At 41.7% G+C, this 27,705-nt stretch overlaps 1 protein-coding gene across 2 annotated transcripts in view; it reads right to left on the bottom strand.

Moving 5' to 3' along the window:
- Positions 1-873: 873 nt before the first annotated feature.
- LOC129084803 (cyclic AMP-dependent transcription factor ATF-7) overlaps positions 874-27,705 on the bottom strand; it is a 103,148-nt gene continuing 76,316 nt past the window's right edge. For both annotated transcript variants that reach the window (XM_054591010.1, XM_054591011.1), the window contains exons 4-12: positions 26,815-26,933; positions 19,726-19,863; positions 17,245-17,402; positions 15,376-15,475; positions 14,733-14,846; positions 13,960-14,112; positions 11,552-11,749; positions 9,574-9,682; positions 874-6,191 (exon numbers count right to left, since the gene is read on the bottom strand). In XM_054591010.1, coding sequence (XP_054446985.1) covers positions 5,974-6,191; positions 9,574-9,682; positions 11,552-11,749; positions 13,960-14,112; positions 14,733-14,846; positions 15,376-15,475; positions 17,245-17,402; positions 19,726-19,863; positions 26,815-26,933 — 1,307 coding nt within the window. In that variant the 3' untranslated portion in view covers positions 874-5,973. The remainder of the gene's footprint in view (positions 6,192-9,573; positions 9,683-11,551; positions 11,750-13,959; positions 14,113-14,732; positions 14,847-15,375; positions 15,476-17,244; positions 17,403-19,725; positions 19,864-26,814; positions 26,934-27,705) is intronic.

Genomic DNA, 27,705 nt, shown 5'->3' with positions numbered 1-27,705 from the left:
CATCTCTATCTCCCAAACCTCTTAATCTTGATTTTAGTATTTGGTCTTCAGTAACTCTCTTTCTTTCCTTCTCTGGACCCCCATGTGTTCCTGACCACAACACAATGAAGACCACCACTGCCTAAGAGACTCGGTTTCCTTATTTGTGTCAATTATGTCAAGTATCAGCCACAGCCAGCTTCTTAGATAATTTCTCTCCTACTGGGAAACCCTCAGAGGCACCTGCTCTTTCCCTGTCAAGTTCTTCAATCTGGCTTACTCTACTCACTTGTGACAATTATTAAGGATTACACAGATGCAATTAGTAGCGAATGTCCTATACCTTCTTACTCATATGGTTCCTAAGCATTACCTCTTTTTCTTAACAAGTCTCTTACCTGCTTCTAACCAATGCCCCCATCCTCCATACCCACAGAACTCATACAATCATAGAAAGCTTCTCTTTTGGTCTGTGTATCCCCCAGTCATGTCAGACGCTTTTTGTTTAAAAAAAAAAATTGTTGGGAAGGGGTGGGGATAAAACACTGCAAGGTAAGAGGACACTTGTCTCCAAACACCATCCCATCCCCCACCCTCATAAAGCCACACAAGTTCTCGTGTGAGCTTTCCGATGATGCTGAGGGCCCTTGTCCCCAGGGCAGTGCACAGATCTAAGCCCTGGTCCCTGTGCTTTGTTACATAATTTATATAAACACCTCGCTTTCTCTAGACTGTTTTTACTGCATGAAAAGGAAGGATAGGAATCCTGGCTCCTCTGTTCAAAGAAATGGGAGAGTAAGGAAAATCACAGGCACGAAAGCCCAATGGGCTCCCAGAAAGAGTGGATAATGGGATGTGTAGATCAGAGTATTGAAGTATCAGACATAACAGTGGTTCTCTCGATAGTTTAATGTTATATTTGCAGCATAAATAAGGCACAATATATGTCAGGGCAAGGGAAAGAGGGAAAAGGCATGGCTGGGGGATAACTGCTAAGTGGCAAGGGGGAAGGCAGAAGGGATGGCTAGGGAGAATAGAGCGAAGACTCTGCCTCAGCCCCGTCCTGGGAGATTGTGAGAGCCTGCTCACGGGGAAGATGCTGAATTGAGTGGAGGGGAAGGGGAGATGGTTTTGTAACAAAATAGCCTGTAGCATTGCATGCTCTCACCTGTCAAAGTTCACCACTGGGGACTGGGGAGACTCAGTCCTACAATGGAGTTCCTTGATGAGATAGAGAGGTTTTGCTACATGTCAAAGATACACAGATGAGCAGAGATATAACTACTGATAGACACTGTTTTCTTTTCAACAGATACTATGTCAGGAGGCTGCAGCCTCCACTGCTCGGGCTGGAGGCTCATCTCCCTGCTGAAGGGGGTGTGCGTTTGGTGTGTGTATGAGAGAACAGGACAGCTAAAACTCCAGCTGGTCCTTCCTGCAACAAAGAGCATGGAGTGACCAGTCTGTAAGGGAATATGGAAGAGCACCTGTCCAGACTGATGCAAGACAGGTTTTAGGAAAAAGTAGGATGAAGACAAACCTAAATTTTGAGATGAATAATGTGGTTGTTTCATGGGAGTGGAGAGAGGGACTGGAGGAAATGGAAAAACACATATGTTAGTGCTAAGGCAGAGGATGGTACTTAAATAGTCTTGATACCCTACAAGAACTTTCCGGCTTGCCCCAAAGGCGATGGTTCTCAAACTTTAGTGTAAGAATCACTTGGAGTGCCTGTTAGAGCCCATCCCCAGAGTTTCTGATTCACTAGGTTAAGGGTGGGGACCAAAAGTACATTTCTAACAAGTTCTCAGATGCTGGTGCTGCTGGTCCTGGACCATGTTCTGAGAACCACTGCCATAAGGCAGTCAATGAACTAGTGCTTGTAGCCATTTCTTACAGCTAAAACATCACTCACCAGTAGGAACTAATGCTGGTAGATATCTCTGTGCTATCAGCCCCCATTAAAAAACAAACCCTAGCAGCTACAATGCAAACCTGCACCTACAAAGGACATAAGCTGCCTTGACCTTCCCTTCTCTCCGCAGCCTTTTCTCATTTTGAGGGTAGGACTTTACCCCAAAGAGGGATGAATGGACTGCTAGAGAGGGTGGGAATGGTGGTTGGCAGCCACCTATGCTCATTCCTGCTGGGTCAGCAGCCAGTGGGGTGGAGGAGGTGGGGATTTATGTCTGTGTGCACGTGTGTGTTGTAAACAGAAACAGAGAGAATTCCGTACTCTGAGGGGATTAAGGTTGTGGGAGGCTGGGGGTCCTCACTTGTCTTGTTCCTCCCTCCACCCCTGTCAAACAGAAGTCTAAAGAAAGCTTTAGAAAGAGCACATCAATCAAGACATATGTGATACAGCTAGGAGGATGGGATTCTAAACAGACTGGTTATGAAATTAAAAAAAAAATACATTTCTTTCCTGTGTATACAATGTACAATATTAATGGAAAATAAGGATTTGGGGATGGAAAGGAGGCTATGAAAAAAAGGGAGAACTTTTGGGGGAAGAGCTGTCTCAGGGCTAGCACCTTTAGAGGAGCTCCTCAGTGTGGAACACAGGAGCCTCAGAAACCAGAGGAGGAATATCTTGATGTCTGCGTGATGCTTCAGGCTGCAGACAGGGAGGGCATGGTTTTGATTAAGTACCCCATCCACCAGGATGCGTGGTGCTGGAGGGCAGTGAATCAGGAAAGGAGCCAAAAGCAACACAACAGGCAAAGGGAAGGTGGCAAGGTGAGGTTCAGTTAGGTTATCTCTTTACTACCACCGAGAGTATAGGGTCTAGTGCTTAGGGCCAAGAAGATGAGTACAGGTTGAAGGAAGCCAGATTTGGGTTATACAACCAACAGGGAAAGAGTAAGTAAAAAAAGTCCTACTCTTTCTAGTCCACCCTAGTTGTAGGGGAGGCTTTTTCAGACTTATCAACTCTAAGCAAGCTTTCAAAGGAATGGGGCGGAAAGTCCGCATTCTAGAAGACCTAGTTCTGGCCTCTTTCTCTATGGCCTTGGTTATCTAGCAGCTGTGTCTTTGGAGTGAAGTGAGAGACCTGAGTCGTGCGTTCATGTAGAAGAGCCCCAAGAGTCCATACTCCCAGCTTCTTTCAGAGTGTCTTTCCTTAAGTCCCTAGAAAGGCCATGGTTCTTAAGAAGGGCTAAGTAACATCCTCCATGATGCTGGATTCTGGTCCAGGTAAGTCTGGAAGGCAAAGATAAGGGAGAGCAACCACAGGGCTGGCAGCAGTAACAAGATCAATGATGTTCCACTTGACTATAAGAGAGGCTTCAGGGTTAGCAACTGCTAACCTTGGTGAGACTGTGGACCAACTAAAGAGCTGTTGGAGGGTTCTATCCCGCCCCTTCCTCATGTCACTGCGGCTTTACTACGCTGGTTCTGTCAACACTCCTCATTTAGGACCCTGACACTGACTTCCTAAGGACGAAAATGAGAATTAGACATGGGCGTTCAGAATTAGACATAATTTTCATGTCTGATTCAAGAGAATTAGACACGGGGGTTAAGAAGGTAAATAAGACCCTCTATATAAACTAGCCATCCTACTCAGGGACAGACTGGCAGGACTCAAACTGTCTCCAAAGCCAAGCAGTGAGGCAGGGCATGTGTACAGTGACAAACTGATTCTTAACTTGAAAAACACTTGACTGAAGGGGGAAGAAAAATAGTGAAGAGTCTTATGAAGGCTCCTTAGGAGTCATAAACTCAGTCAAGCTTAAGGGCAAGCCTGCTAGTGGGAAATCGAGATCATAAAAAAATGAAACAAAACTAAAGCAGGAGAAAAGCCCAGGGAGCAGCCGTCTAAAAGATAAGTCCTGAGCACAAGTTATGGCTGTGAATTTTTAAAGGCAAGTGGAGTCCCTGGAGGTGGTAACCTGCATCCTGACCATCTGCCATGCCATTTGCTAATCTCAGCCTCCTCAGGGGCTGTTCCTTTTGGGTCCCGGGTGGTAGAGGATGAGAAAACCATGTTTTCTCTCCTTTCTCTTCACCACATGTGGCTTGTTTAGCACAGGCTCTGAAAAGCAGGAGGGAAAATTAAAAACCAATGCAGTAGAACATGTCATGACTGGCTCACCCGTTTATCACTCTGAGGAGATGGGAATCTTGTAGCTTAGAACATTTCCTCATTCCCCTACGACCCCCAATTTTAGAAGACAAATAATAAAGGAAGCTGGGAGTTATTTTGTATGTATAAGATGGAGGTAGGAGAGATGGAGAAAAGGACATTCTTGGCTTTGGCAGATGGCAGAAGGTGGCTCTGGGACAATTGGAAGGGTTTCATACTGAAGAGCTATTAAAGCTGACATATTTATCCACAGGCCCCTGGCTTTGGATTGCTTCCTATGGCCCTGATAGAAATTGCATAGTTCAAAGCCAAAGGAAGATGAGAAGTCTTCATGGGGAAGAAAGAGAGACAAGAGAGATGAATTTCCCCTCTGTAACTCAACTCTTCAAATATAAGAATGGCTGAGAGCAATAGTCACCAATTTCTCAGGCAGGCTAGACCCTTCAACAAGCAGGGCTCTTTTACTGAGATTACTACTGCACCTGCCAATCAGCAGCCTCCTCTTATCCAACCAACCATCTTGGTTATAATGCCTCAGAGTCTTGGGGCTTGGACACTGGAGAAGCATTGCATCTAGGGGGAAGAGAGGAGAAAAGAATCGAAGAAATGTTGCAGAACCAGAGAGACCTGGTGGCTAGGCTAGGAGCATGCTGAAAGAGAGAGAAGGCAGACCCAGAGGGCATGGGATGCTTGTGAATATAAGACCCTAGCTCAGAAAAGATGACAGATGTGTGAGGCTGAGAGATGAGGGAAAAGTGAGGGGGCTACACAACAGCTTCTATGGGGCTGCATCTGAACTAGTTATGAATGAGACAGGCGATAATGTGGTCAGGGGAATGAAGAGGGAGAGGCAGGAGTGGAAAGATGAGCAAAAGGACGAAGTACGCTTTGGTCAGTAAACTTTTATAAAACATAAAAGAATCAATCCAGTAACCTGATGTAATGAGCTTTCCTGCCTGACCTGAAAATAAGACTGAAGAAGGATGGAGCAGAGAGGGGAGGAGTCAGCCAATCAGATCCTGGGCTCTTCCCCCTTTCACTACCAAGCGCTATCTAATAAGGCCACAAGATAAGACTGCGAAGGCTTAGTGGGAGATGGGAAAGGCCCCAGCACTAGATTGGGAAAACTCAAGAGACAAAATGTGGTACCCAAATAGCTCTGGAAATAGATAAAAAAAAGGATCAGAACTCTTGGGGTTTGTGTTACTTTCTTTTTGCTTTTTTTGGTTTTTGTTTGTTTTTTTAAAGTACTTTTTTTGGTAGGAGATAGGGAGAAAGACTAAAGTTTATGGAAAAGCTGGAAATTACTGCTACTTCATACATCAAAGATAACCTTATATTCTCCCTAAGTGAATATTCTCATTAGATTTTGGATGGGTAAAAAGGGATAAATAAGCAGCTACTGGGACACAAAGTCCTGAGTCTATCAGGGGGATGGAGATGGGTCAGCAGGTGACATGCCATCGATTCTAACTCCCTCCAGCAAACAGGAAGTGGCATGCTGCTAAGGAACAAGAAGATAACAGTCATGGCTTAGTGGAAAGAGAAGGAACTGGGAAACCCGAAAACTAGAAGTGCAAGGGTTAGTGTTAAAAGAGAGAAGTACACGTGCATGGGCAAGGATGATTGATTGTTCACACCATCTGGAAAGGCCTTTGGCTGTGGGGATATCAGAAACCCCACCTTAGGGGATGATCTGTATGGCTCTGGGGCTGGGAGGCTCCTAGTACAGGTGTCAACATACATGACCATGTGGCTGAAAAGCCCCACATCTGTCCTTTACTCACAACACACAGTTTCCCCCCCAAACTGCCATGTCCAAGGCAGACGCAAGGGGATAAGATGACATCTCTCTTGGCTCTGGAACGGGCGAGCTCTGGCTGGGGACCTCTCCACAAGGGAAGGCATCATCTGCCTGCAGACTGGGACTGTGGAGTCATAATCACATGCGACTGTATGGGCATGCTCAGTTCTGTCCTTTGGCTGGCCATCTGAGTGAGGACTGAGGTGGCCACAGCTTCAGCTGCTGAGCGAACACTGAGGCCATTGCTAGGTGCTGTTGCTGAGCTGTGCTGAATCACAGGGGCTGGAGAACCCGTTGGCTCCGAGCTTTCCTTGGGGCTTTCTGCCAAGGAAAGAGGGCAAAAAACAGAGCAAGTGGTTAGAAAACAGAATGGGGAAACAGGTGGGACTACCTTTTGCCATAATTCTAAAGCAGACCAAAGGAAAAAGATGCCTATTTTTTGGGGGGAAGGAGAAACTTCCCAGAATCTTGGCTTCCACACTATGAATGAGCCAGGAAACAGTAAGTTGTGAGAAGGGGGAGGCAAGAACTCGAAAAATTAATCTACCTATCCCAATAAAGTGAATCCCCAACATATTAATTACACTGTTTGGCTTCTAGGTTTTTGTATGTAGTTTATTAGCTTTATTGGAATACTCTTCCTCTTATTCATTTAAACGTGATTTAAAATAGATTTCTTTTTTAGGTATCTTCTCTGATTAATTCCCACAGGAACTGATCCATTTTTTAAAATTTTCCTTTAGCATGTAGTTGTAAGAGAGGTAAGCCTGATAAATATCAAGCTATAATCAAATTATGTAATAAATGATCAGTCCTTGGCTAAGGTACACTCAACACAACAAACCCCAAAGAGGTCTATAGACCCTCCTGACTATTCATTAGCTAGGTGTTACTGATTTAAAACATTTATTATGAATTATGTTGCTCCACCTAAAGTGACAATAACACAAATATCTGAACTGCATACAAAGACAACTCCATGTCGCTCATCAGTCAAGGAGTTTTCTTAAATATCAGATAGCCTCTATGTCTGCTTAGAGATGTGTGGAATGAGGGAAAACTTTTAACAGTTAGTGGTTTTCTTGACCTGAAGAATACTTGAGTCTTCTTTTAGAAATCAAATATTACCTTCTCTGTGAAGCCTTCTTTATTGTACTCAGGAAATTAACTATTTCACTGCTTGTCCTTTCAGAGCATATGTTCATTTATTCATCAAATATTTACGGAACATCATTCATGTGCCAAGCTCTGGGGTACATAAAGAATTAATATGGTAGCCCTGTCCTCCGGAAGCTCCCAGTCTAAGGGCTCTTTAACTGGGATATCTGTGCTTACCCTATTAACAGGTTGACATGTTTATCTCAGAGGTAGGGACAGTGTCTATTTGTCTTGTGTTAAGTACCTACCATAATGTATACATCACATAGCAGGAACTAAAGTCATTTTTTGCTGTAACAAATAAGTAGTTTAATGGGCTGACTACATGTCTGAGTTGTGGGACTGAGTATGAAACTTACTGTATATAGACTTCATATTGATGGATACTCAGTCCTTGTCTTCCTTTTAGCCCATGAAAAGTATTTGAAGTGGTTGATCACTAAACATCTTGAAACACTTTCTTATCTTTGTTTACAGAACACTACACTCAGCTACTCAGCTGGTTTTCCTCCTGCCTTCTTGGCAGCTCATTCTCAGTCACTTTGTGGGTTCATTCTCATCTCTCTGACCTCCAATGATGCAGTACCCCAGGGCTCAGTCCTGGGACTTCTCTTTTTTCTATCTATGCGCTCTCCTTTGACAATAACATTTCATCCAGTTTTATCGCATTAAAATCTAACTAAATGCTGACTCCACAGTCATATCTTCCAGCCCTTCATTTGAACTGCAGACCCATATAACCACTGCCTGCTAGACTCTACCTTCAAGACTAATAAGTTTCTTAAACTCAGCTTGTCCAAAACTGACCAAATATAAATCCTAATCCATTTCCTCCTACCCTTTCCCCTATCTCAATTAATGGCAGATCCATTATTGCAGTTGCTCAGTCCAAAAACTTCGGTGCAATTTTTGATTCTTCTCATTCTTCATGTACACTGCCCCATCTGGCCTGTCATCAAACCCTGTCACTCTAACTTCAAAATATCCTGAATTCAACCCCTTTTTACTACTTTCACTACCACTATCCTGTTCCAAGACTCCAATATCTCTTGTGCATAATTGCAATAGCCTCCTAAGTGGACTGCTTGCTTCTCTGTCTGTGAACTCCTACACTAACAGAGCGATCCTATTCGAATGTAAGTCAGATCAGTATGTCACAACTCTGCTGAAAACCCTCTTAATGGTCCTCAATGCAGAGTAAAAGCCAAGGTCCTCATCATGACTGATGAAGCCCTATACAGAGATGTTCCCTTTACCTTCCCTACCTCATCTCCAGCTACTCTCCAGTCTCCATACTCTCCAATCCATCCATGCTAGCCTTCTTGCTGTTCCTAGGATGTGTCAGGCACACTCTCACTTTGGGTCTTTTCATTTGCTTTTCCTCCTGCTTGCAGTACTTTTCTCCCACAAAAGTGCATGGCTAGCTAGCTTCTTCACCTCTTTAATGTCTTTATTCAAAAGACATCTTATCTAAAATTTCAGCTCTGCTGCCAACACTTTATATTCTTCTTCCCTTTTTAATTTTTCTTCCAAGCATTTATCTTACCAATATACCATATATTGTACCTATTTATCTCATTTATTATCTGTCTCACTTACTAAAATATAAGCCCCTTAAGGGCAGGGAGTTTAATCTAATCTATGGTTTTCTATTATATCCTCAGCATGTAAAACAGCGCCCAGCACAGAACAGGCTCAATCAACATCTGCTTAGTAAATGAACATACCCTGAAGTACATATTAAAATTTAAATAGAGATATTGGTGATGTGGTTACTCATTTTCTATGAAAATGCATCTGTGAAATGACAGTGGAAAAATAATTCAATATATCAAAATTTGATAGCCAACATTTATATGAATTTAATTTGTAAAGGGAAATGATTTATTAGCTTTTACTGTTCATAAGCAAATTATTCACAATAATTCTGATTTTAGGATTGTGCTTATCCTGAGCAAAACTCTCTGATTATATCTTTCTAGTACTATTTTGTGCATGTTTATAGAATATGAACTAAAACCAACCTCAGCCCATCATTAGAAACATAAAATATCCCCCCAAATCACAATGTTTAACAAACCCCCCATGTATCATCTGCTATTTATATGCTTTTTGATGCCAAAGCACCGTCTTTAAAATATGAAAGACCTGGACGTGAATCCTGGCTCTGCCACTTTACCAGCTATCTATAAAACTGCAGGTAAGTGACTAATCTGAGTGCAGTTGTCCTGTGTATAAATGGAGATAAAGTCTCTATTTCACAAGAGAACTAGAAAGATGGTAGTGTGCCTAAGACAAAGCAGGCACCCAATAAACATAGCCTTCTTCTATCTCCAACTATGATAATTAGGAGAACTCTATATTATTCTCTAAAAAAAAATTTTTTTTTGTAGGGCTGGCTGCTCCACAAAGGCTGCTTACTCATGAGTCTGGACTCCCCCTCCCCCTCACTGGCCCCAGAACATTCAGAATGGAGTTATAAAATTACAAACAGTACATGCAGTTTACTGACTGACTGACCTTGCTCAGGTTGTGAGCCACTTACCTAAATAGCCTTGGGTCTTTTTCTGTAGTGCAGTGACTGGGCAGTCTTTATGAGCTAACAATAGCTGTTTCAACTGAGCCACCTCATTGCGTAGTAATGTGACTTCATTCTGAGGAGAGAGGGAAGAAAAGAGTATCAAGAAAATTCAGCCTCCACTTTTTAACCACAGTGACTGTCTCTTGACTTGATGACACAATGCTGCCTGGATTTTCTTTTCTGAATCTGGGAGACTTCTGATCCAGCAAGTCTTCAGATTGCCCAGGGCCAGTATAGTCATGAATTCAATGACAGGAGCTGCTTACAGTGAAAAGTAGGGACTCATAATAGAAAAATTACTCCTGTTTAGGATAAATATGATTGTACCAAAATTAATAATACATGTGTTTTTTGACTAAGAAAGCTTACTTCCATGAATCTATTTAACATCTACTCAAGTACATACAATGTTCACTGTAGCACTGCTGTTCTATCAAAACATTATAAATATCCATATCTTATAACAACACTTAGAATGTACTACTATATAGCTATCCAAAAAAAAAAAAAAAAAAAAAAAGAGGTAGCCCTGGCTGGTGCGGCTCAGTGGATTGAGCACTGGCCTGAGAATTGACAGGTCACGGTTTCGATTCCTGGCTAAGGCACATGCCTGGGTTGTGGGCCAGGTCTCCAGTTGGGGGCGTGTGGAAGGCAACAGATCAATGTATCTCTCACACACTGATGTTTCTCTCCCTCTCATTCTCCCTCCCTTCCTCTCTCTCTAAAAGTAAATAATAAAATCTTAAAAAGAAAAATGAGGTAGATCTTCTATATACATTGCCAGATCTCCAGGAGATACTGCTAATCTATTTATGTTAAACACACAATCCCTTTTTGACTCCCCTACAAAAACTATAAATGAAAATAATATTTAGAAACACATGATGTCTGGTAGGTACACATCAAACTTACCTACAGGAAAGAGAATGAGTCTGGAAAGGACTTCGGAGTTTTTTTGTTTGTTTATTTTTAGAGAGAGGGGAAGGGAGGGAAAAGAAAGGGAGTATCTGGCACATCAATCAGTTGCTTCTCACACCTCCACACCTGGGGACCTGGCCTGCAATTCAGGTATGTGCCCTGACTGGGAATCAAACCAGCGACCTTTAGGTTCGCAAGCCAGCACTTAATCCATCGAGCCACAGTAGCCAGGGCGGACTTTGTTTTTATGCTACACCTCTGTGTATATGTATGTGTATATTATATACATGTTATATATAAATAGTATATATTACCTTGTAATTAAATATTTTAATAATAATCAGGAGAAGGGAAAATAGTATTCAAGAAAACATATGGATTATAATTGTTCTCTTTGTGCTTGTGTGGCTTTTTCTCTTTTTTTTTTTTAATCTGTCACATTGACAAGTTTTTTAAAAAAACTGATTTGAGAGAGAGAGGAAGAGACAGAGAAAAAAGAGAGAGAGAGAGAGAAATATTTGTTATTCCCTTTATTTATGCTTTCATTGGTTGATTTTTGTATGTGTTCTGACCAGGGATGGGACCTGCAAGCTTGGTGTTTATCAGTTGATGCTCTCACCAAGTGAGCTACCTGGCCATGGCTGTGTCGCCTTCTCTTCTCTTTTATTAACCTGCATTATCTGGGGCAAACACATTTCCCTTTGGATGTTCCATGGCCCCAGTCAGAGTATACCGATGACTTAAAAGAGCATCCTGGGGTGCTTAATCTAATTCCCTCCCTCTGAATTGGTCTATGAATGACTCATTCCAGTAGCAGATTTGGGAATAGATAGTATCTTTTCCAGCCTCTGGGGAAGAGATTTCAACTGTGACTTAGGAGATTCTTTCTGCCTTCTTCCTAGAACATCTGGATCTATCCTAATATAAAGAATTACCATCTTCCATTATATTGTCCCACTTTTTTTCTGATTCAACCCCACTTTTAAGATTCAACAATTCCAACAATCATCCAGGACCCACTCACACTCAGCTGAATGTTCTGAGAAGTGAGTTCTTCTGCCTTCTTTTCTAGGGAGGACACCCATAGTTTCCGTTTTTGACGGCAGCGAGAGGCTGCAGCACGGTTGCGCTCCAGAAAGCGCTGCCGCCGCTCATCTGGATCTTCATCCACTGTACGCCGCCGTCGCCCCCCTGTACTAGGCGTGGGCTGGGCTGGTGAGACCTGTGGCCCAGGAAGAAAGAGGAGTTACTTGAAAAGAATGTCAGTCCTTTCCAAATTAAACCTGATGTTAGGTATTTTAGGGAGATCTGGCAAGGGAATGTACCAGTCTCAGTAACCACAGCAAGTCTCATCACTATGTCCCTTAGCTTCTCTTTTGTAGTTACTCCTCATTCTGCCTCCCGTTTCTTTCCAGTCTTCTCAGTCCCATACTTAGACAACCACAGTTCAGTAGGAAAGTGATTATTTCTGAGACAGACAGACACAATGAGAAACTAGGATCACTTTTTGTTTCTTAAGAATAGGGAATGTTGTAGACAGGGAAATCATAAAGGAAGGTATGAGAACTTTTAGCAAGACTGTGGAATAAAAAAGTTTACAAATTACTGATTTAGACAAGCAATATATACAAACAACTGAATGCTACAACAAATTTCATAAAAGAAGAAAATATTTTACTATTACTGAGAATTAGGCTATTTTAGAGAGCTATGGATTAGTATATTCTTTTTATTTATAATCAGTTATTAATCATCCTCATCAACACTCCCTGTCTTGTTTGTTCTTTTTTAAACAGAAAAGCATTTATAATCCCTTTACAAATTGGTGATACAGAATTTTCTTTTGTTTTCAAACTTCAGGCTGATATTCCTTGACACTAAAGCACTTTTCGATTCATCCCTTTCTGTTAGCTGGTATGTGTTCAGAAAACATAGGCCAATTTTATAATAGCAGCAAAAATTAAAATGTGGAAAGGAAAACCATCTGTATAAAAGAAACTATATAATATAAAACAGTGCCAAAAATAAATTTGTTCTAGATCTGTTGCTATTAGGGAGTATCTATATTAGTAGTTTCCAAATGCCAGAGCTCACATCAGTTGAGCGAGAATAAGCATGAGCTTATTAAAAAAACAGAATCTTATACTCCACTTCAGGCCCTACTGAATCATGTTCTTCATTAAAATAATCAAGACATAATTTTTATTTATTCAGACTAATATATTTCCCAAAAGGAAAAAAATGGGGAGGAAATTTCAAACTCAATTTAATGAGCTAGAGGCCTTGGGTCATTGCTTCCCTCAACACCAAGGGAAGTTTACACTAATTCTCTTGAGATTTAAAATTTCCTCTTTGTCCTGAGCTCACTGGACCACACGTAAAGACTGGGATTTTACCAAGGATGAGGGAAAGGAAAGGATAGGTTCAAATTCTCTCATAGGCAACTCATGCAGGGAATGGAGATGAAAGAACAGGCTGGGAGAAAGGGAAGAATGAGAAGGAAAGGAATCAGTGGTGACTAAAAAGGAAGTCATATCATTTCTTCAAGAGGAAAAGCAGCACAACTCAGGCAAGGGGCTACTGCTCTCCCTTCTCCAGGGACTGGCATCACAAAAGGATACATGAGGGTGGGCAGGCTTAGCTTCCAACAAGAAAACTCAGATGAAGGTTTTTGTTGGCGACCACACTTTAAGTCAATATGTGGCCATTAAATGTTAGGACATGTGGTGGTAACTGAAGAAGCAGGTGGTGACATGAGGAAAATGGGCTGGGCAAAGAATGCAACTCTAGAAACCAATCTCAGGTATAGATATAGTCCAGTATAGATAATAAAACACTGAGGCCTATTCAGTTTTCAAATAAATTTACTAAAATTGAGGCCTCCTTGAGAAAAGAATTGGGCATCTAAATGGGACTGCTGAGTGTTAAGATACTAAATTGACAGGAAAAGGTACAATTTTGTGTTTGTTTGCTGAGCCATCTTAATACTAAGACATCACATATTATTAATGTATTACTATCTGAGTTTTTCTCTAAAATGTAATCAAGTTTGTTTTTTTTTAAAGACTTAATAGATGGGAAAGAGGCTAGAAGAACCTCCTTTGTATGGTGCACAAAGTGGTTTGAAGTGAGGTTCTGTCACATTTTAGAGGGTTCTGCAGATATATCATTCATATACAGGTAAAAAAAAAAAATTAAGACCTCCTCTGTGACAGTTTTGCATTACCTAGTCTGTTTACATGTAAGTATAACACAAGGGTGGACAAAGAATGGTACATTTTGCTACTGTCAAATTGTCAACAAGAACCAAAGCACAGGGAGATGCCCAGAAAGCTGAAATCCAATCTTCTCTAATTTTTCTGCTCCTTAAAAACACAGGACATAAGAGCAATGTTGAGATAGCTGGTTCCCCCTCCCAAGGGCCCAGCTGACCTGTGGCTGGGCAGGGGATGGGGCATCAGGGTGCTGGATGAGGATCTGGCTCTGCTCAGGACGAGCTGTCACCATGGTGCTGGCAGTACCCACCACCATTCCACAACCACCATTGACTGATGAGACTTGGTGGGTTAGGCTGGCTTTTAGTCTCTGTGGAGAAAGACAAAGGAAAAAAAAGCTCATCAAGGGTGAGATTTTATCAAGGGTGGGGAAGAGTGGGCTTGGATTTTATTACTGAATTTATATATAGCTAAAATTTCCGCCCTAATTTTCCCTTAACACAGGAATTTTTAAAAAATGACAGGGAGAGAGAATGTGCACCTGGATCCCTAAAATGCCTACTCTATTCCCTGGCTATCATCCTGGGCACAGTTGGAGGGTGGGGGTTGTTGAAGCAATAGAGTCCAGATGAAAGCTCTCTCCTGGAATGTGGCCAGGTGCTGGTTACACAGCTATTCACCTCTTGGCCAGCTCTCCTGCCCACTCATCCACCCTCCATCTGCCACCCTGGAACTGAAACAGCAAGTGTTCCACTCCAAACAATCTGTGCTGCCTCTTCACTGGCATGGTCTATGTACCAGGCTCGAAAGGTGGAAGAGAGTAGACGGGAATCCTAAATCAGGGTCTTTTTTTCTTTAGAGCTCACAACAGGGTGTCTTTAGCTTTGCCAAGGCCCAGAAGGTTCTCTCACTTGCCTCACATGAAAAACCTAGGCTGATTCAACTTCTTTCAGAAAGGGCCAATGTTGCCCCAGGCTGGTATGTACTCACCATCTTGGCTTCTGATGGCACAGGGTGGCCAGAGGGAGAAATGGAACCACTGCTGTTAACTGGTGGGCCAGGGATACCAGGAATGTTGGGCACCATAGACACAGGCCTGGCCAGCTGGATGAAGAGAAGGAAGAAAAACCAGAAGGGAACATAATAGTATCAGTGGGGCAAAAGTTTCCTCAAAATGCTGGGATTTTGAGGTTGGTACATTAGGGCTTGTTCTATGCAACCTGCCTATAGGGTATTCAGGGATCCTGGGAAATACCTCATTCCATGGAGCAACACAGTGTAGGGAATCTAATCCTTCAGTGCTATGACAATTTCTATGGGAAAGGCTGAGGCTGTATACTGAAGAAAGTGGTGGGCAATCTGGGAGGTGCTAAGTGCCAAGTGAAATCAACCAATCAGTAGGCTGGCAAGATCAATTCCTAGACCAGGAGCCAATTGTCCAAATGAGTCTTTGTCTAGTGTTCCATAGTGCTGGATTGGCAGAGGTTAGCGAAGTGTTTGGGCAAACTGCCATGCTCAACTAATACAGACCAGAGCCCATGTTTCCCTAGGGCTTGTGTGTGTTTATGAACATTCAGGTGGAAGGGAGGGACTGTGTGTTGGTAGGGCTGGTTGTCCCAATTACGGAGCGTACCGATATAACGGAAGGCATCTGTACTGGAGGCCCTGGCAGCACAGGCATGGTCTGTCCATTAGCAAGATGCATGACGAGAGGAAGAGAGCCAGTGGGAGACCTGGAGGACACATGAAGTGAAATGCTCATAATACAGAACACTTTGCCTTTGGATCTTCCTCCTAACATACTGCAAATTTTCTAGTCTTTTCTACTTAGGGAAGCTAAAGGACAGCATTATAAAATCTTGAAACCCTCATGAGGTGGAAAAAGCAGGGAATGCTACAAGATCTTTTTACACTTTGCAAATTAAGCAAACACCACTGAACTCAATGGATGGGAAGCTAATCCTATTTTTTAAAAGATTCTGCTTGTTTATTTCTAGAGAGATGGGAGGTAGGGAGAAAGCAAGGGAGAGACCTCAACGTGAGAGAGACATCAATCAGTCGCCTTTCACATAACCCCAACTGGGGACCTGGCCTGCAACCCAGGCACGTGCCCTGACTGGGAATCGAACCAGTGACTTTTCGATTTGCAGGCTGACACTCAATCCACTGAGCCACACCAACCAGGGTGCTCACTAATCGTATTAAGAGTTTTGAACAACTGATTAAACATCCCTATCACAGCGGTGTATAATTTCTGTTTTGCCTTAGGTGAGAGGGACTTGGACCAAAGTTGGCATTTTTGCAAAGCTGAATTATGTCATATGAAAGCCAAATATGAGTAAATTTTTCTTGTTCCTTTCTACATTTTGCTCTGCCTTGCCCCAAAAGATGTCTCTTTACATTTTTCTTGGTGGGTCCACAGAACAATAAGCTTCAAGAGGCTAAATTCTGACAATAATTTCTTAACTCAACAGGTATCTAAGGGCAAGTCATCCCATTATGAAATCTGTACAGGTTGTGCCAGGACTGAAGACAAACATACAAACAAACAAAATTAGTGGTCTCAAAGATCAAGAACCCTAACTGCAACTGAGGGAAACACTCAAAAAACATGACTTAATAGGTTTCGGCTCCCCTCATTCAGTAGTGCTCTGATAAACTTGTACTGATTGAGGCCAAGAACTAAATATAGGTTCCTGTGTGGCCTCCACCATTATGTTGAACTGCCTAAGGTTTTAAGGATTCTTCTTTTAGATCAAAGAAATTATTAAACATCCAAATTAATAAAGTATAACCCTCAAATATTTGCTGGTCTAGTCAAAAGGTAAAGGAATCTGTTTACAGGGGGAAATTTTTTTATTCTGAAAGACAATCTCAGTGACTCATTTTCCTTGAGTATTCTAAAACAGTGCTTGTTTTTATCAAATAATTTCACAAAGTAGGAAAAGATTCAGCTCTTTCCTTTTGTGGACATCATAGAGGTGCCAGAGGTCAAATGAAGTTTTTTTGACTTCTGTTTGGAGTAAGAACCTTAAGGGACATTTCAATGCACCTTCCTATATTTGCAGGAAGATTATATCTTCTCCTCTTTCCAAAGAGCTGAGACAGAACTACGATGTTCAATCCATGCTGATCCGAAAGGATGATAAATTTCAGGTCGTGCGAGGACATTACAAAGGGCAGCACATTTGCAAAGCAGTCCAGGTTTACAGGAAGAAATGTGTCACTTATATTGAACAAGTACAACGGGAAAGCTAATGGTACTACTGCTCATGTGGGCATTTACCCTAGCAAGGTGATTATCACTAAACTAAAACTGGACAAAGACCACAAAAAGATCCTTGAACGTAAAGCCAAACCCACCAAGTAGGAAAGGAAAAGGGCAAATATAAAGAAACAATTGAGAAGATACATGAATTACGTAATCTTATGTACAACTTTCATTAAAAACTTGAAAGGAAAAAGATTCAGATTTCATTATTTCTCTCTGCTCTTTACTTACCCCAGCTGCCTGTTGGATGGTGGAGCCTGTGTGATGACAGAGGTTGGGGAGGGAAGGGTTGGGTGAAGTGGATCATAGCCCAAGTGGAGAGGCAGGGAGCCAGGGCGTACAATGGTAGGCGTTGGGGTAGAGATCACAACAGGCTTTGGGGCAACCTCCTGGGGAAGAGACCAACAGATCAAAAAATGCTTTAAGGGGCTGCTTACAGGAAATAAGTAGCTGGTAAAATCTGGTACAAATTTATTGGAAAGAGCATCAGAACAACTCATTTTGCTCCATGGTCATGACCATACCTCAGTCACCCATTCAGTTAAAATGCTGAGTTAAGACCTTTTGGCTATCACCATTTTATCAGGGAAGATGATTATATGAATGAGATGAAAGTTAAAAAAAATCACTTGAAATCTCTGTAGAAGCACTGTAGTAGTATATAAATTCTAAAAATTGTTATAGTTGTTCACAATCTAAATACTGATTCTAAACTTGATGTCTGAATGTCCTGTGATCTCTAATGGAAAAAGGCAGGTATAAGACTGGTGATAAAGCAACACAATATTTTCTTTAAAAAAGGGCTATGGACGTTTAAATAACAATCACCGTTAAAATAAAACAAACTGCTTCCCACTGTTAACTTCTTAAGATGTTAGGTTGCCAGTGGCCACATTGGCCATGGAAACATCTTCAGACAGCCTCTAGGACCTGGATGCTGATGAAAAGGAGAGAGGGGAAGGTTGTAATATTTATGGAGGGAGTAGTTTGGGAAAGTTATCAAAACAAATTTGGAGGAAGGTAAAATGAAGTATAGGTGCTCTATTCAAAGTGGATATTAAAATTAATAACTACTGGTAGAACTGAGACTGGAAGAAGGCACAAGGGGGCTTCTGAGGTTCTGATAATATCTGGGTGCTGGTTACAAAGGCTGTAAACTTTGTAAAAATTCAGTGAGTTGTATACTTACAATTTATGTACTTTCCTGTACATGTGCAATGTTTCAATAAACTCATAAAAAGGTTCCTTTAAAAACTATTCAGAATCTTAGTAGATACTCCCTTTAAGTAACTAGAAGACTTCCCTATGGGACGACTTTTTTTCTAGATTTTTAAAAGAAAGCCTCACCCAAGTTTATTGATTTTAGAGAAGGGGGGGAGAGAGAGAGAGAGAAGCATCAAGAGAGAAGCATCAATCGGTTGCTTCCATATGCCTCCAGACTGGGGATCTAACCCACAACCTTTTGGTACACGGGACAACGCTCCAATCCAATGAGCCACTTGGCCAGGGCTCTAAATTGTCTAAAGTCCATTTTATAAACAATGTGATTTTCTTCTTCACTTATTAATTGAAGTATTACATACAGTAAAGCACATTAATCTAAAAGGTATAACTAAATGACTTTTTACATATATATAATCAAGACAGAGCCCATTTCCAACACCCCAGAAGGTTCTCCTGAATCCCTTCCCAATCCATACCTTTCCTCACAAGAAGTTAAACGTTATTCTGAGTTTTATCACCATCAAATAATTTTGCCTCTTCTTGAACCTGATGTAAATAAAATCATATTGTATGTACTTCTGTGTCTGAATTTCTTTGTTGTTCAATATAACATCTGTGAGATTCATCCATATTGCTCTTATCATTAGTTCACTTTTTTTTTTTAAATCCTCACCCAAGGGCATTTTTTCATTGCTTGTTTAGAGAGAAGAGGAAGGGAGAGAAGGGAGAGAAAGGGACATCGATGCAAGAAAGAAGCATCAATTGGCTGCCTCCTGTTTGCTCTGGGACAGGAGATTATATGCACCCAGACTGGTGATAGAAGCAGTAACCTAGGTATGTGCCCTGACTGGGAATTGAACTGCAACCTTTTGGTTACAGGACCATGCTCTAAACGAGCCACACTGGCCAGGACAGTTCATTCTTTTTTAATGTCATGAAGTATTCCATTTTATAAACATACTATTCATTCATTTTCTTGTTGCTGGACTACTTCCAGTTTTTTGACTATTATCAAGACAACTGTTGCCTGACTGGTGTTGCTCAGTGGGTTGGGCATTGTCCCACAAAGGTAAAGGTTGCAGGTTTGATTCCCAATCAGGGCACATGCTTGAGTTGTGGGCCACATCCCCGGTTGGGGTCATGTGAGAGGTAACTGATCAATGTTTCTCTCACATATCAATGTTTCTCTCACATATCAATGTTTCTCTCCCTTTCTTTCTCCCTTCCTTCCTCTCTCTCTGAAAATAAATAAAAACTTAAAATATAACTGTTATGAATATTTTCATACACTTCTTTGGGTTGACAAATACACTAATTTCCACATAGGCTGAGAAGTAGAATAGGTGTAATTTACATAAATCTTCTAAACAATTGACATTTATTTGAATATACTCAATCCTCTTGTATCACACACTACTTACAAAACCAATCAATCAAAATGTGATCTATTAATTAACATCTAGGATGACTCTTGGTAGAGAAGTTTACCTTGTCCTTGAGTGGCGGGGAACAGGGGCTGGAGGCAGGGCTGTCAGGTGGAGATGAGTCTACCTCCACTGGCTCCTCTTCTTTGATTTTAATGTCTGGTGTGGAAGGCAGAGACATGTCAAGGGGCCCAGCAGGAGCCTGTTAAAAGAGAGAAATGAACATAGTTTAACCCCATGATTCCCTTCAGGTTGAATCTGTATCTTCCCAGTTAAAAGGTGAGGGAATACACTTCCAAGAAATTCCGCCCTTGGTCAAAGCACTAAACTGCAAATCAAAGAAATGTAAAGTCTAGGTTTTATGTACAACTCTAGTCAAATTATTTTAACTCCTCAGGGCTTCTATTTCCTTAACCATAAACTGGAGATAACACTCGCTTCGCCATGGGTGAATATTTATAAAGATTCTGAAAGGGAAAAAATACTTACAATGGTTATAAAGACCTTGAAAGGGAAAAAAAGATGTCATTTAAATCCATCCAAGTATTATATTATTTTTCAGGAAAGTAAAATGATTCCTGAATACACTGCCTGCCTTTCCCCAACCAGTTCACACACTGGAGAGCTGTGAACACTTTTTCTGCCAACCAGAATGACTAGATTACCCAATTATCTAAAGCAAATAAAGACAAATTGATTATTAAAGTACTGCAAACCAGATAAGAAAGACCTTTCTAGGGAATTCCCTAGGCTTGATAGTGATTTCACCCCAAAATCTGGTCCTAGAGGTTAAAAGTTAGGAAGATAGGGCTTCAGGGTAACAAAAAAGATCACCTGATCAGTGAAAGAAATTAGAACTTGGTCCTAGCAGTGGGACTGGAGAAAACCATAAAGTAAACAGAGTACTATTCTAGCAGTAGTGCAATCACCTCACAGAGCTGTGGAGCCATAAAAGGCTTTGCAGGGAACAATAAACAATATGATGATGGCCCTGACACTGCACCATGACAGGAGCATGAACTGCTGGCATTGCAGTTCAGTTTCTTGACAAAGTGGATCCTCTGTTCCATTCTTATACCCTAGAGTTCTTGGTGAAAGAGGAATTTGTTTCTAACTCTTCCCTTGCTACCTTAATCCCTAAAAATCTTCTTGGTAGTAAGCAAACTGATGATAATCTGGTGTCTACTACATTAAAGAAGGTGATAATGGTTCTTTTTCTCCAATCTGATGGAGGTGAGCAACAACAAAGATGGTTTCACATCTACCCTCATTTTTCTACATTGGTAAGATGTCAGGCTCAATTGAGCTAATAATTCTGGGATCCCTAGAATCAGAAGGAGAGGCGTCTCAGTAACAAGTTTAAGATCTCCTCAGGGCATCGTCTAGAAAAGCTGTGGTTCAAGAGAATTTTGGGCTCATAAAACACTCCTGAAGACAATCTTACATTGAGTTTGTGCTTTTCATCAAAGCAAGGTGAAGACCACCCCTGGATAGGCAGGAAGAAACACTAAGAGATCCTCAATGAGTAAAGTCTTGACCAACTATGAATGTCATCTCAGAAGTGTCAACTGAGCTAAAATGGCAATGGAAAAGACCTGAAGCTTCTCAAGGAAATCTAGTTTTCTTGAATTTGCCTATGAGTTTGGTTTAAAATCCCTCACATCCTGGTGGAAACAATTTGACTAATTTCTTTTTTTAGGGGGAGGGAGAAATGACAGGGTGGCTAGGGTAAGGAAGCTGTAAAATAAAATTTTATCATATAGGTTGAAGCAAATGAAAAATGAGAGACCTGAGTCTCCAAAGAAAAAGAATGATGAGAAGGCTGTGGTTAGTTCTGCCTTTTTTTAAAAAAAGACTTCATTTATTTTTAGACAGAGGAGAAGGGAGGGGAAAAAGAGGAGAGAAACATCAACGTGCGGTTGCCTCTCACACACTCCCATGAGGGACCTGGCCAGCAACCCAGGCATGTGCCCTGACTGGGAATTGAATCAGCAAGGTCTGCAGGTCCAAAGCTCAGTCCACTAAGCCACACCAGCGCTTCATTTCTGACTCAATCTTTTTTAAGCTGCTGAGGTTCTCAATAAGTTCCTTGAGCATCCTTATAACCAGTGTTTTGCACTCTCCATCTAATAGATTGTTTATCTCCCTTTTGTTTAGTTCTTTTTCTGGAGTTTTGATCTGTTCTTTCATATGGGTCATTTCTTTGTCTCTTCATTTTGGCATCCTCCCTGTGACTGTTTCTATGTATTAGGTAGAGCTGCTATGGCTCCCTGTCGTGGTACTGTGGACTAATGTAATAGGTGTCCTGTAGGGTCTAGTGGCATAACCTCCTCTACCACCCAAGCTGGGTACTCGAAGTTTGCCCTTCATGTGGGCTGAGTACATCCTCCTCTTATAGTTGAGACTTGGTTGATGATGGCAGGTCAGTGGGAGGGATTTACCCAGGCGAGCCAACTGCAAGGATTGGCTATGACCACTGACCACCAACCTCTGACCTCTGTGGAGGATCATCTGTGCAGAGGCAGGATGGTGGTGTTCCAACGTGGTCTGTAGCTGTCCAGTGGATGTGCAGGCCCTGGGGTTTCCCAGGTGGTGCAGGCCAAGGTAAGCCCCTACCTGTGTTTTGCCCAGGGCCACCCTGCCTGAGCTGGAGAGTAATCTGAGATGGCTGCCACTTGTGCTTGGCCTTGGAGACTCCCAGGTGAAGAAGCTGAACTATGGATTTAGGCTGGCTGCTGCTAGTGCTGTGCCTGGGGCCACTTAACAAGAGGTACGTGTACGAGGCGGGGGCAGTGGGGGGGGGGGGCTCATTGAGGCCAGCTGTTGTTTGTTTGAAAGGATTTAGGAAGTCGTGAGGCATGAGCCAAGACCAGCCATATTATGGAAAAGCTACTGTTAACAGTGGTAAGTTGGCTGGGACAGAGCCTCAGGGGATTTCTAGGCGGGGAGCAAACAGTGTTAACCAGGTTGCTGGAGTGTCAGATATGGCACCTGCCTGCCAGCTCTGTGGCTCTGCTCTCCTTTCTATCTGGGAGAAAGTTGTCCCCTGGCTCCAGCCTTGAGGTCAGCCACTTCAGTTTCTTCCTGTATGCCACTGTTGCCTTGCAAGCTGCTGAGTCTGAGTACATGAGTCCACGTGTGGGTTCTTCAGGAGGAACTGCTTGGGGCCCCAGAAGTTTATTCCACCGAGTCCTCACTGGTTTTTGCAGGCAGACGTTATGGGCAGTTATCTTCCTGGCACTGGTACCCTAGGCTGGGGGGCCTGGGACTCCTCATTCCCGAGCTATCCCTCCTAAATTTTTATCCACCACACGTGAATGTGGGACCAGCCCATTCTGTGATTCTGAATCTCCTACCAGTCTGGATAGATGTGGTTTCTTTAATTCCATAGTCATCAGATTTCCATTCAACTTGATTTCTGCTAGTTCTGAGTGACGGCTGTTCTCTAATTTAGTTTTAATTTTGATGTGGTTGTGAGAGGAGGTGAGCAGTGTTTACCTATGCCACCATCTTGATTGGAAGTCAGAAAGTAAAAAACCCTTCTTTTACATAAAAAGCTCTTCAAATATTTGAAGACTGAACTTTTGTTCACATTAAATCTTCTCTTTTCCAAGCAAAACTTCTTCAAGTTTTAAATCTTCTCAAAGTTGCACAGTTTCTAGTTCTTTCACCATCCTAGCTGATCTCCCTTGGAAGCCATTAAGAACATCCTTCTTTAAGAAAACGGCATTATGATTGTGGGGTGGGGGGCGGTGGAAGAGAGTATAAGGGTGATAAATGATAATAGAAAAAATACAATAATTTTTTAAAAAAGCAGTGAAAAAATAAAAGAAAACATAGACAGGATAGTCTTTAGTGAGAGTTGCCATGGTTTCCTGCCTCAACAGTGCTTGGACAGAACCAGTGCTTGACTCCCATTGCAGCCAGATGTCCAGATCTAGCCTTCTACCACCTCCTCACAAAGCCCTTGAACCACTCCAAGGCCCCTGCCACCACTGTAACCCACACAGCTGCCTCTCCTCAGTTGCTCACCATGACAACTGTACCCACCTCACAGGTGTGCCAGAACTACACCAGGACTTGTGAGGCCACCATCAACTGCCAGGTCAACCTCAAGCTCTTCTTCCTACACTTACCTGTCCATGTTGACGGTGTGGCTTTGAAGAACTTTGCCATGTATTTTCTTTCTTTTTAATAAACTTTTTAATTTTTTTAAAGATTTTATTTATTTTGAGACAGAGGGGAAGGGAGGGAGAAAGAGAGGGAGAAAAACATCAGAGTGTGGTTGCCTCTTGCGTGCCCCCTACTGGGGACCTGGCCCACAACCCAGGCATGTGCCCTGACTGGGAATCAAACTGGCGACCTTTAGGTTCGCAGGCCGGCGCTCAACCCACTGAGCCATACCAGCCAGGGCACCATATATTTGCTTTACCAATCTCATGGGGAGAGGAAACACACTGAAAAACTGATGAAGGAAGCTTCAGAACCAATGAGGTGGCTGAGTCTTCCATCGGGATATCAAAAAGCCAGGCTGTGATGACCAGGAGAATGGGCCGAATGCAATGGAGTGTATGTTACACGTGGGAAAAAGTGTGAATCAGTCACTACTGGACTTGCACAAACTGGCCACTGACAAAAATGACCCTCATTTCTGTGACTTCACTGAGATTCACTATATGCATGAGCAGGTGAAATCCACCAAAGAACTGGGTGACCACATAATCAACTTGTGCAGGTTGGGGCCCCCTGAAACTGGCATACCAGAGTATCTCTGATAAGCACACCCTGGAGACAATAAAGAGAGCTAAGTCTTAGGCTGACTTCCCATAGCCAAGGGGGTGAATTCCCTGATCACCAAAGTATGTACATGTATATACAATATGTACATGTTGGAGTTACCTTTACCTTTTCTATAACTTGTACCAAATCATCCACTTATGGTCTTTCATTTGTACCATTTCTTAGAATAATCTGGTATCCCCCACAAGAAAAGAAAACATAGGCAGTAAAATCCCTGACATTTCTCTTGGCAATAATTTTTTATTTTTTAAAGAGATATCTTTAGTTTTTAAATTTATTTATTGATTTTAGAGAGGGAGGGAGAGATAGAGAGGGAGGGAGGGACAGGGAGAGAGACAGACACTGATTGGTTGTTCCACTCATTTATTCACTCATTGGTTGATTCTTGTATGTGCCCTGACTGGAGACTAAATCTGCAACCTTGGTGTGTAAGGATAATACTCTAACCAACTGAGCCACCTGGCCAGGGCAGCAATATTTTTTCTGCTATATCTCCTTGGGCAAGGGGAACAAAAGAAAACAAACAAACAAACAAATAGGACTATATCAAACTAAAACAGTTTTTGCATAGCAAAGGAAACCATCAACAAAACAAAAAACCTACTGAAGAGAAGATATTCATTAATGATACATCTGATAAGAGGTTAATATCCAAAATTTACAGAGCTCTGCAACTCAACACTAAAAAAAAAAATCCAATTAAAAATGGACAGAGGACCTGATTAGACATTTCTTCAAAGTGGACATACAGATGGCCAATAGACATATGAAAAGATCTCAATGTCTCTAATCATCGGCAAAATGCAAATTAAAACCACAATGAGCTATCACCTGACACCTTTCGGAATAGTTATCATCAATAAATCAAAAAACAAGTGTTGGTAAGGATGTAGAGAAAAAGGAACCCTTGTGCATTGTTGGTGGGAATGCAAAGTGGTGCAGCCACCATGGAAAACAATATGGAGGGTCCTCAAGAAATTAAAAATGAACTGCCTATGTAATCCAGCAATTCCACTTCTGGGTATATATCTGAAGAAACCCAAAATACTAATTTGAAAGACTATATGCCCCCTTGTGTTCATTGGATCATTATGACAATAGACAAGTTGTGGAACCAACCCAAGTGCCCATCAACAGATGAGGGGATAAAAAAGCTGTGGTACATATATACAATGGAATATTACTTGGCCATAAAAAAGAATAAAGTCTTAACATTTATGACTGCATGGATAGACCTGGAAAGTATTATGCTAAGTGAAATAAGTCAGCCAGAGAAATACAAATACCACATTATTTCACTTGTATGTGGAATCTAAAGAGCAAAATAAATGAACAAACAAAATTGAAACAGACTCTTAGGTACAGAGAACAGACTGATGGTTGCCAGAAGGGAGGGGGGTTGCAGGACTGGGTGAAAAGGTGAAGGGATCAAGAAGTACAAATTGGTAGTTACGGAATAGTCACAGGGATGTAAAGTACAGCATAGGGAATATAGTCAATAATATTCTAACAATCATGTACGGTACCAAGTGAGTCCTAGCAATATTGGGTGAGGGGAACACTTTGGCTTTTTTTTTTTTTTTTTAAACGTTGTTTATTTTTTTAGAGGGGGAAAGGAGAGAGAGGTAGAGGGAGGGAAACATCAATGTGTGGTTGCCTCTTGCGCGCCTCCTACTGGGGACCTAGCCCACAACCCAGGCATGTGCCCTAGACTGGAAATAGAACCAACGATCCTTCAGTTACCAGCCAGGGCAGAGAGGGAACACTTTGTAAAATATATGATTGCCTAACCACTATGCTGTACACCTGAAACCAATACAAAATAACACTGAATGTAAAAAAAAAAAACACCCTTTTTTAAGTTTGTCTTGAATATTACTAGAAATCTACTTGAATGTAAGAGCCACATACACTGAAACAAAAAGGAGTCTAATTCAATAAATGTTTCTTGACTGGCTGACTAAATACATGGAGTCTACATAAGAAATCTGATTATCTTGAAAACAATGGGATTTGGAAAAAAAAGTTATCTAACAAAATATGAGTAATTTACAATCTTTTAACATCTTCAACATATTCAAAACAAATACTTTTAACAAATAAATTGCTGAACTAATGTTCTACTGAAAGTCTAAGAAGACTGATTTTTGGTGAAGACAGACTTGTGCTGCTCTATTGTCTGGACCCCCTATAGATCTGGATGGCTGACTAGGATTAGTGGATACTCTCTGTTGCTATATAACCATGCCTGTAATTTTGTGTTTTAACCAATTAAGCAAATTATCCCAGGGCACAATGAGACTAGCCTAGATCTGAACATCACCAGTTTTTCAGTAGAAGTCCTGCCTCTTACCTTTTTTTCATCCTCATCTGCAGCTTTCTTGAATTCATGTTCAAAAGAGCTAGCTAGTTCATTGAAGAGCCCCACCTCCTCACAGTTCTTCAGGAATCTAGTCGGAGTAGGAGTCTGATCTGTAGACATGAAAACCAAAGGAAATTCAATTTTAGTTTTGACCTGAAATTAAAACTTGAAAGTACACAGAAAATACAATTTTATTCTTATATTTGGAGAGAGTCTAGGTGTTATGGAGCTCTAGTAGGTGAAGGCTGGTGCTGGGCCACCAGGGGGTGTCTGTGCTGTGTTGCCTGAGGCCAGCAGAGGGAAGACAGAACACAGAACAATGTTTTGTTGTGTGACTTTGCTTGTAACCACCTTTCTCCCACAGGCTGGTTTTACCTTCCTCACCCCCAAACAAAACCAAACCTCCCACCCAGGTGGAGTTTGTGAAACTTCCACATTTGAAAATCAAGTACAGTTAAGTAACATTTTCGCTTTAAACTTACTCCCTGCTGGGACTGAAGTGAGCAGGTATCATAAGCAGGTGTACATTAAAATCTGAAGAGGAGAAGAAACCAAGGATCAAATGGCTGAGTTTGCCTGCTAAAGCTACCAAATTAGAAATGGTGCATTGTCTTTCAGTGGTCACTAAAGTAAGGGTATGTTACCTTCTGAAGGCATTCCAGGCAAGTCTAGGGGCTGGGGAACAAGACAAAAAGATCATGAGCTAGAAAAGGAAACTGCAAACAATAGAATAGAGATGTGGGCCCAGAGCAAATTCCGGAAACCAGGATATTTGGATTTATATTTGCCAGCCAAAATATCCTCTCAGAGGCTGCACAAATCTCTTCTCAACACAGTGCCTCTGCCCTTGGGAAGAAGAAGGCTTTCAGTAACCCATGGCAA

This window comes from Pteronotus mesoamericanus, unplaced genomic scaffold (genome assembly GCF_021234165.1).
Source record: "Pteronotus mesoamericanus isolate MK-2021 breed Mesoamerican mustached bat unplaced genomic scaffold, CSHL_Meso_final scaffold_21, whole genome shotgun sequence".
Lineage (NCBI taxonomy): Eukaryota > Metazoa > Chordata > Mammalia > Chiroptera > Mormoopidae > Pteronotus > Pteronotus mesoamericanus.
This window is presented reverse-complemented; position numbering and strand designations above follow the sequence as displayed.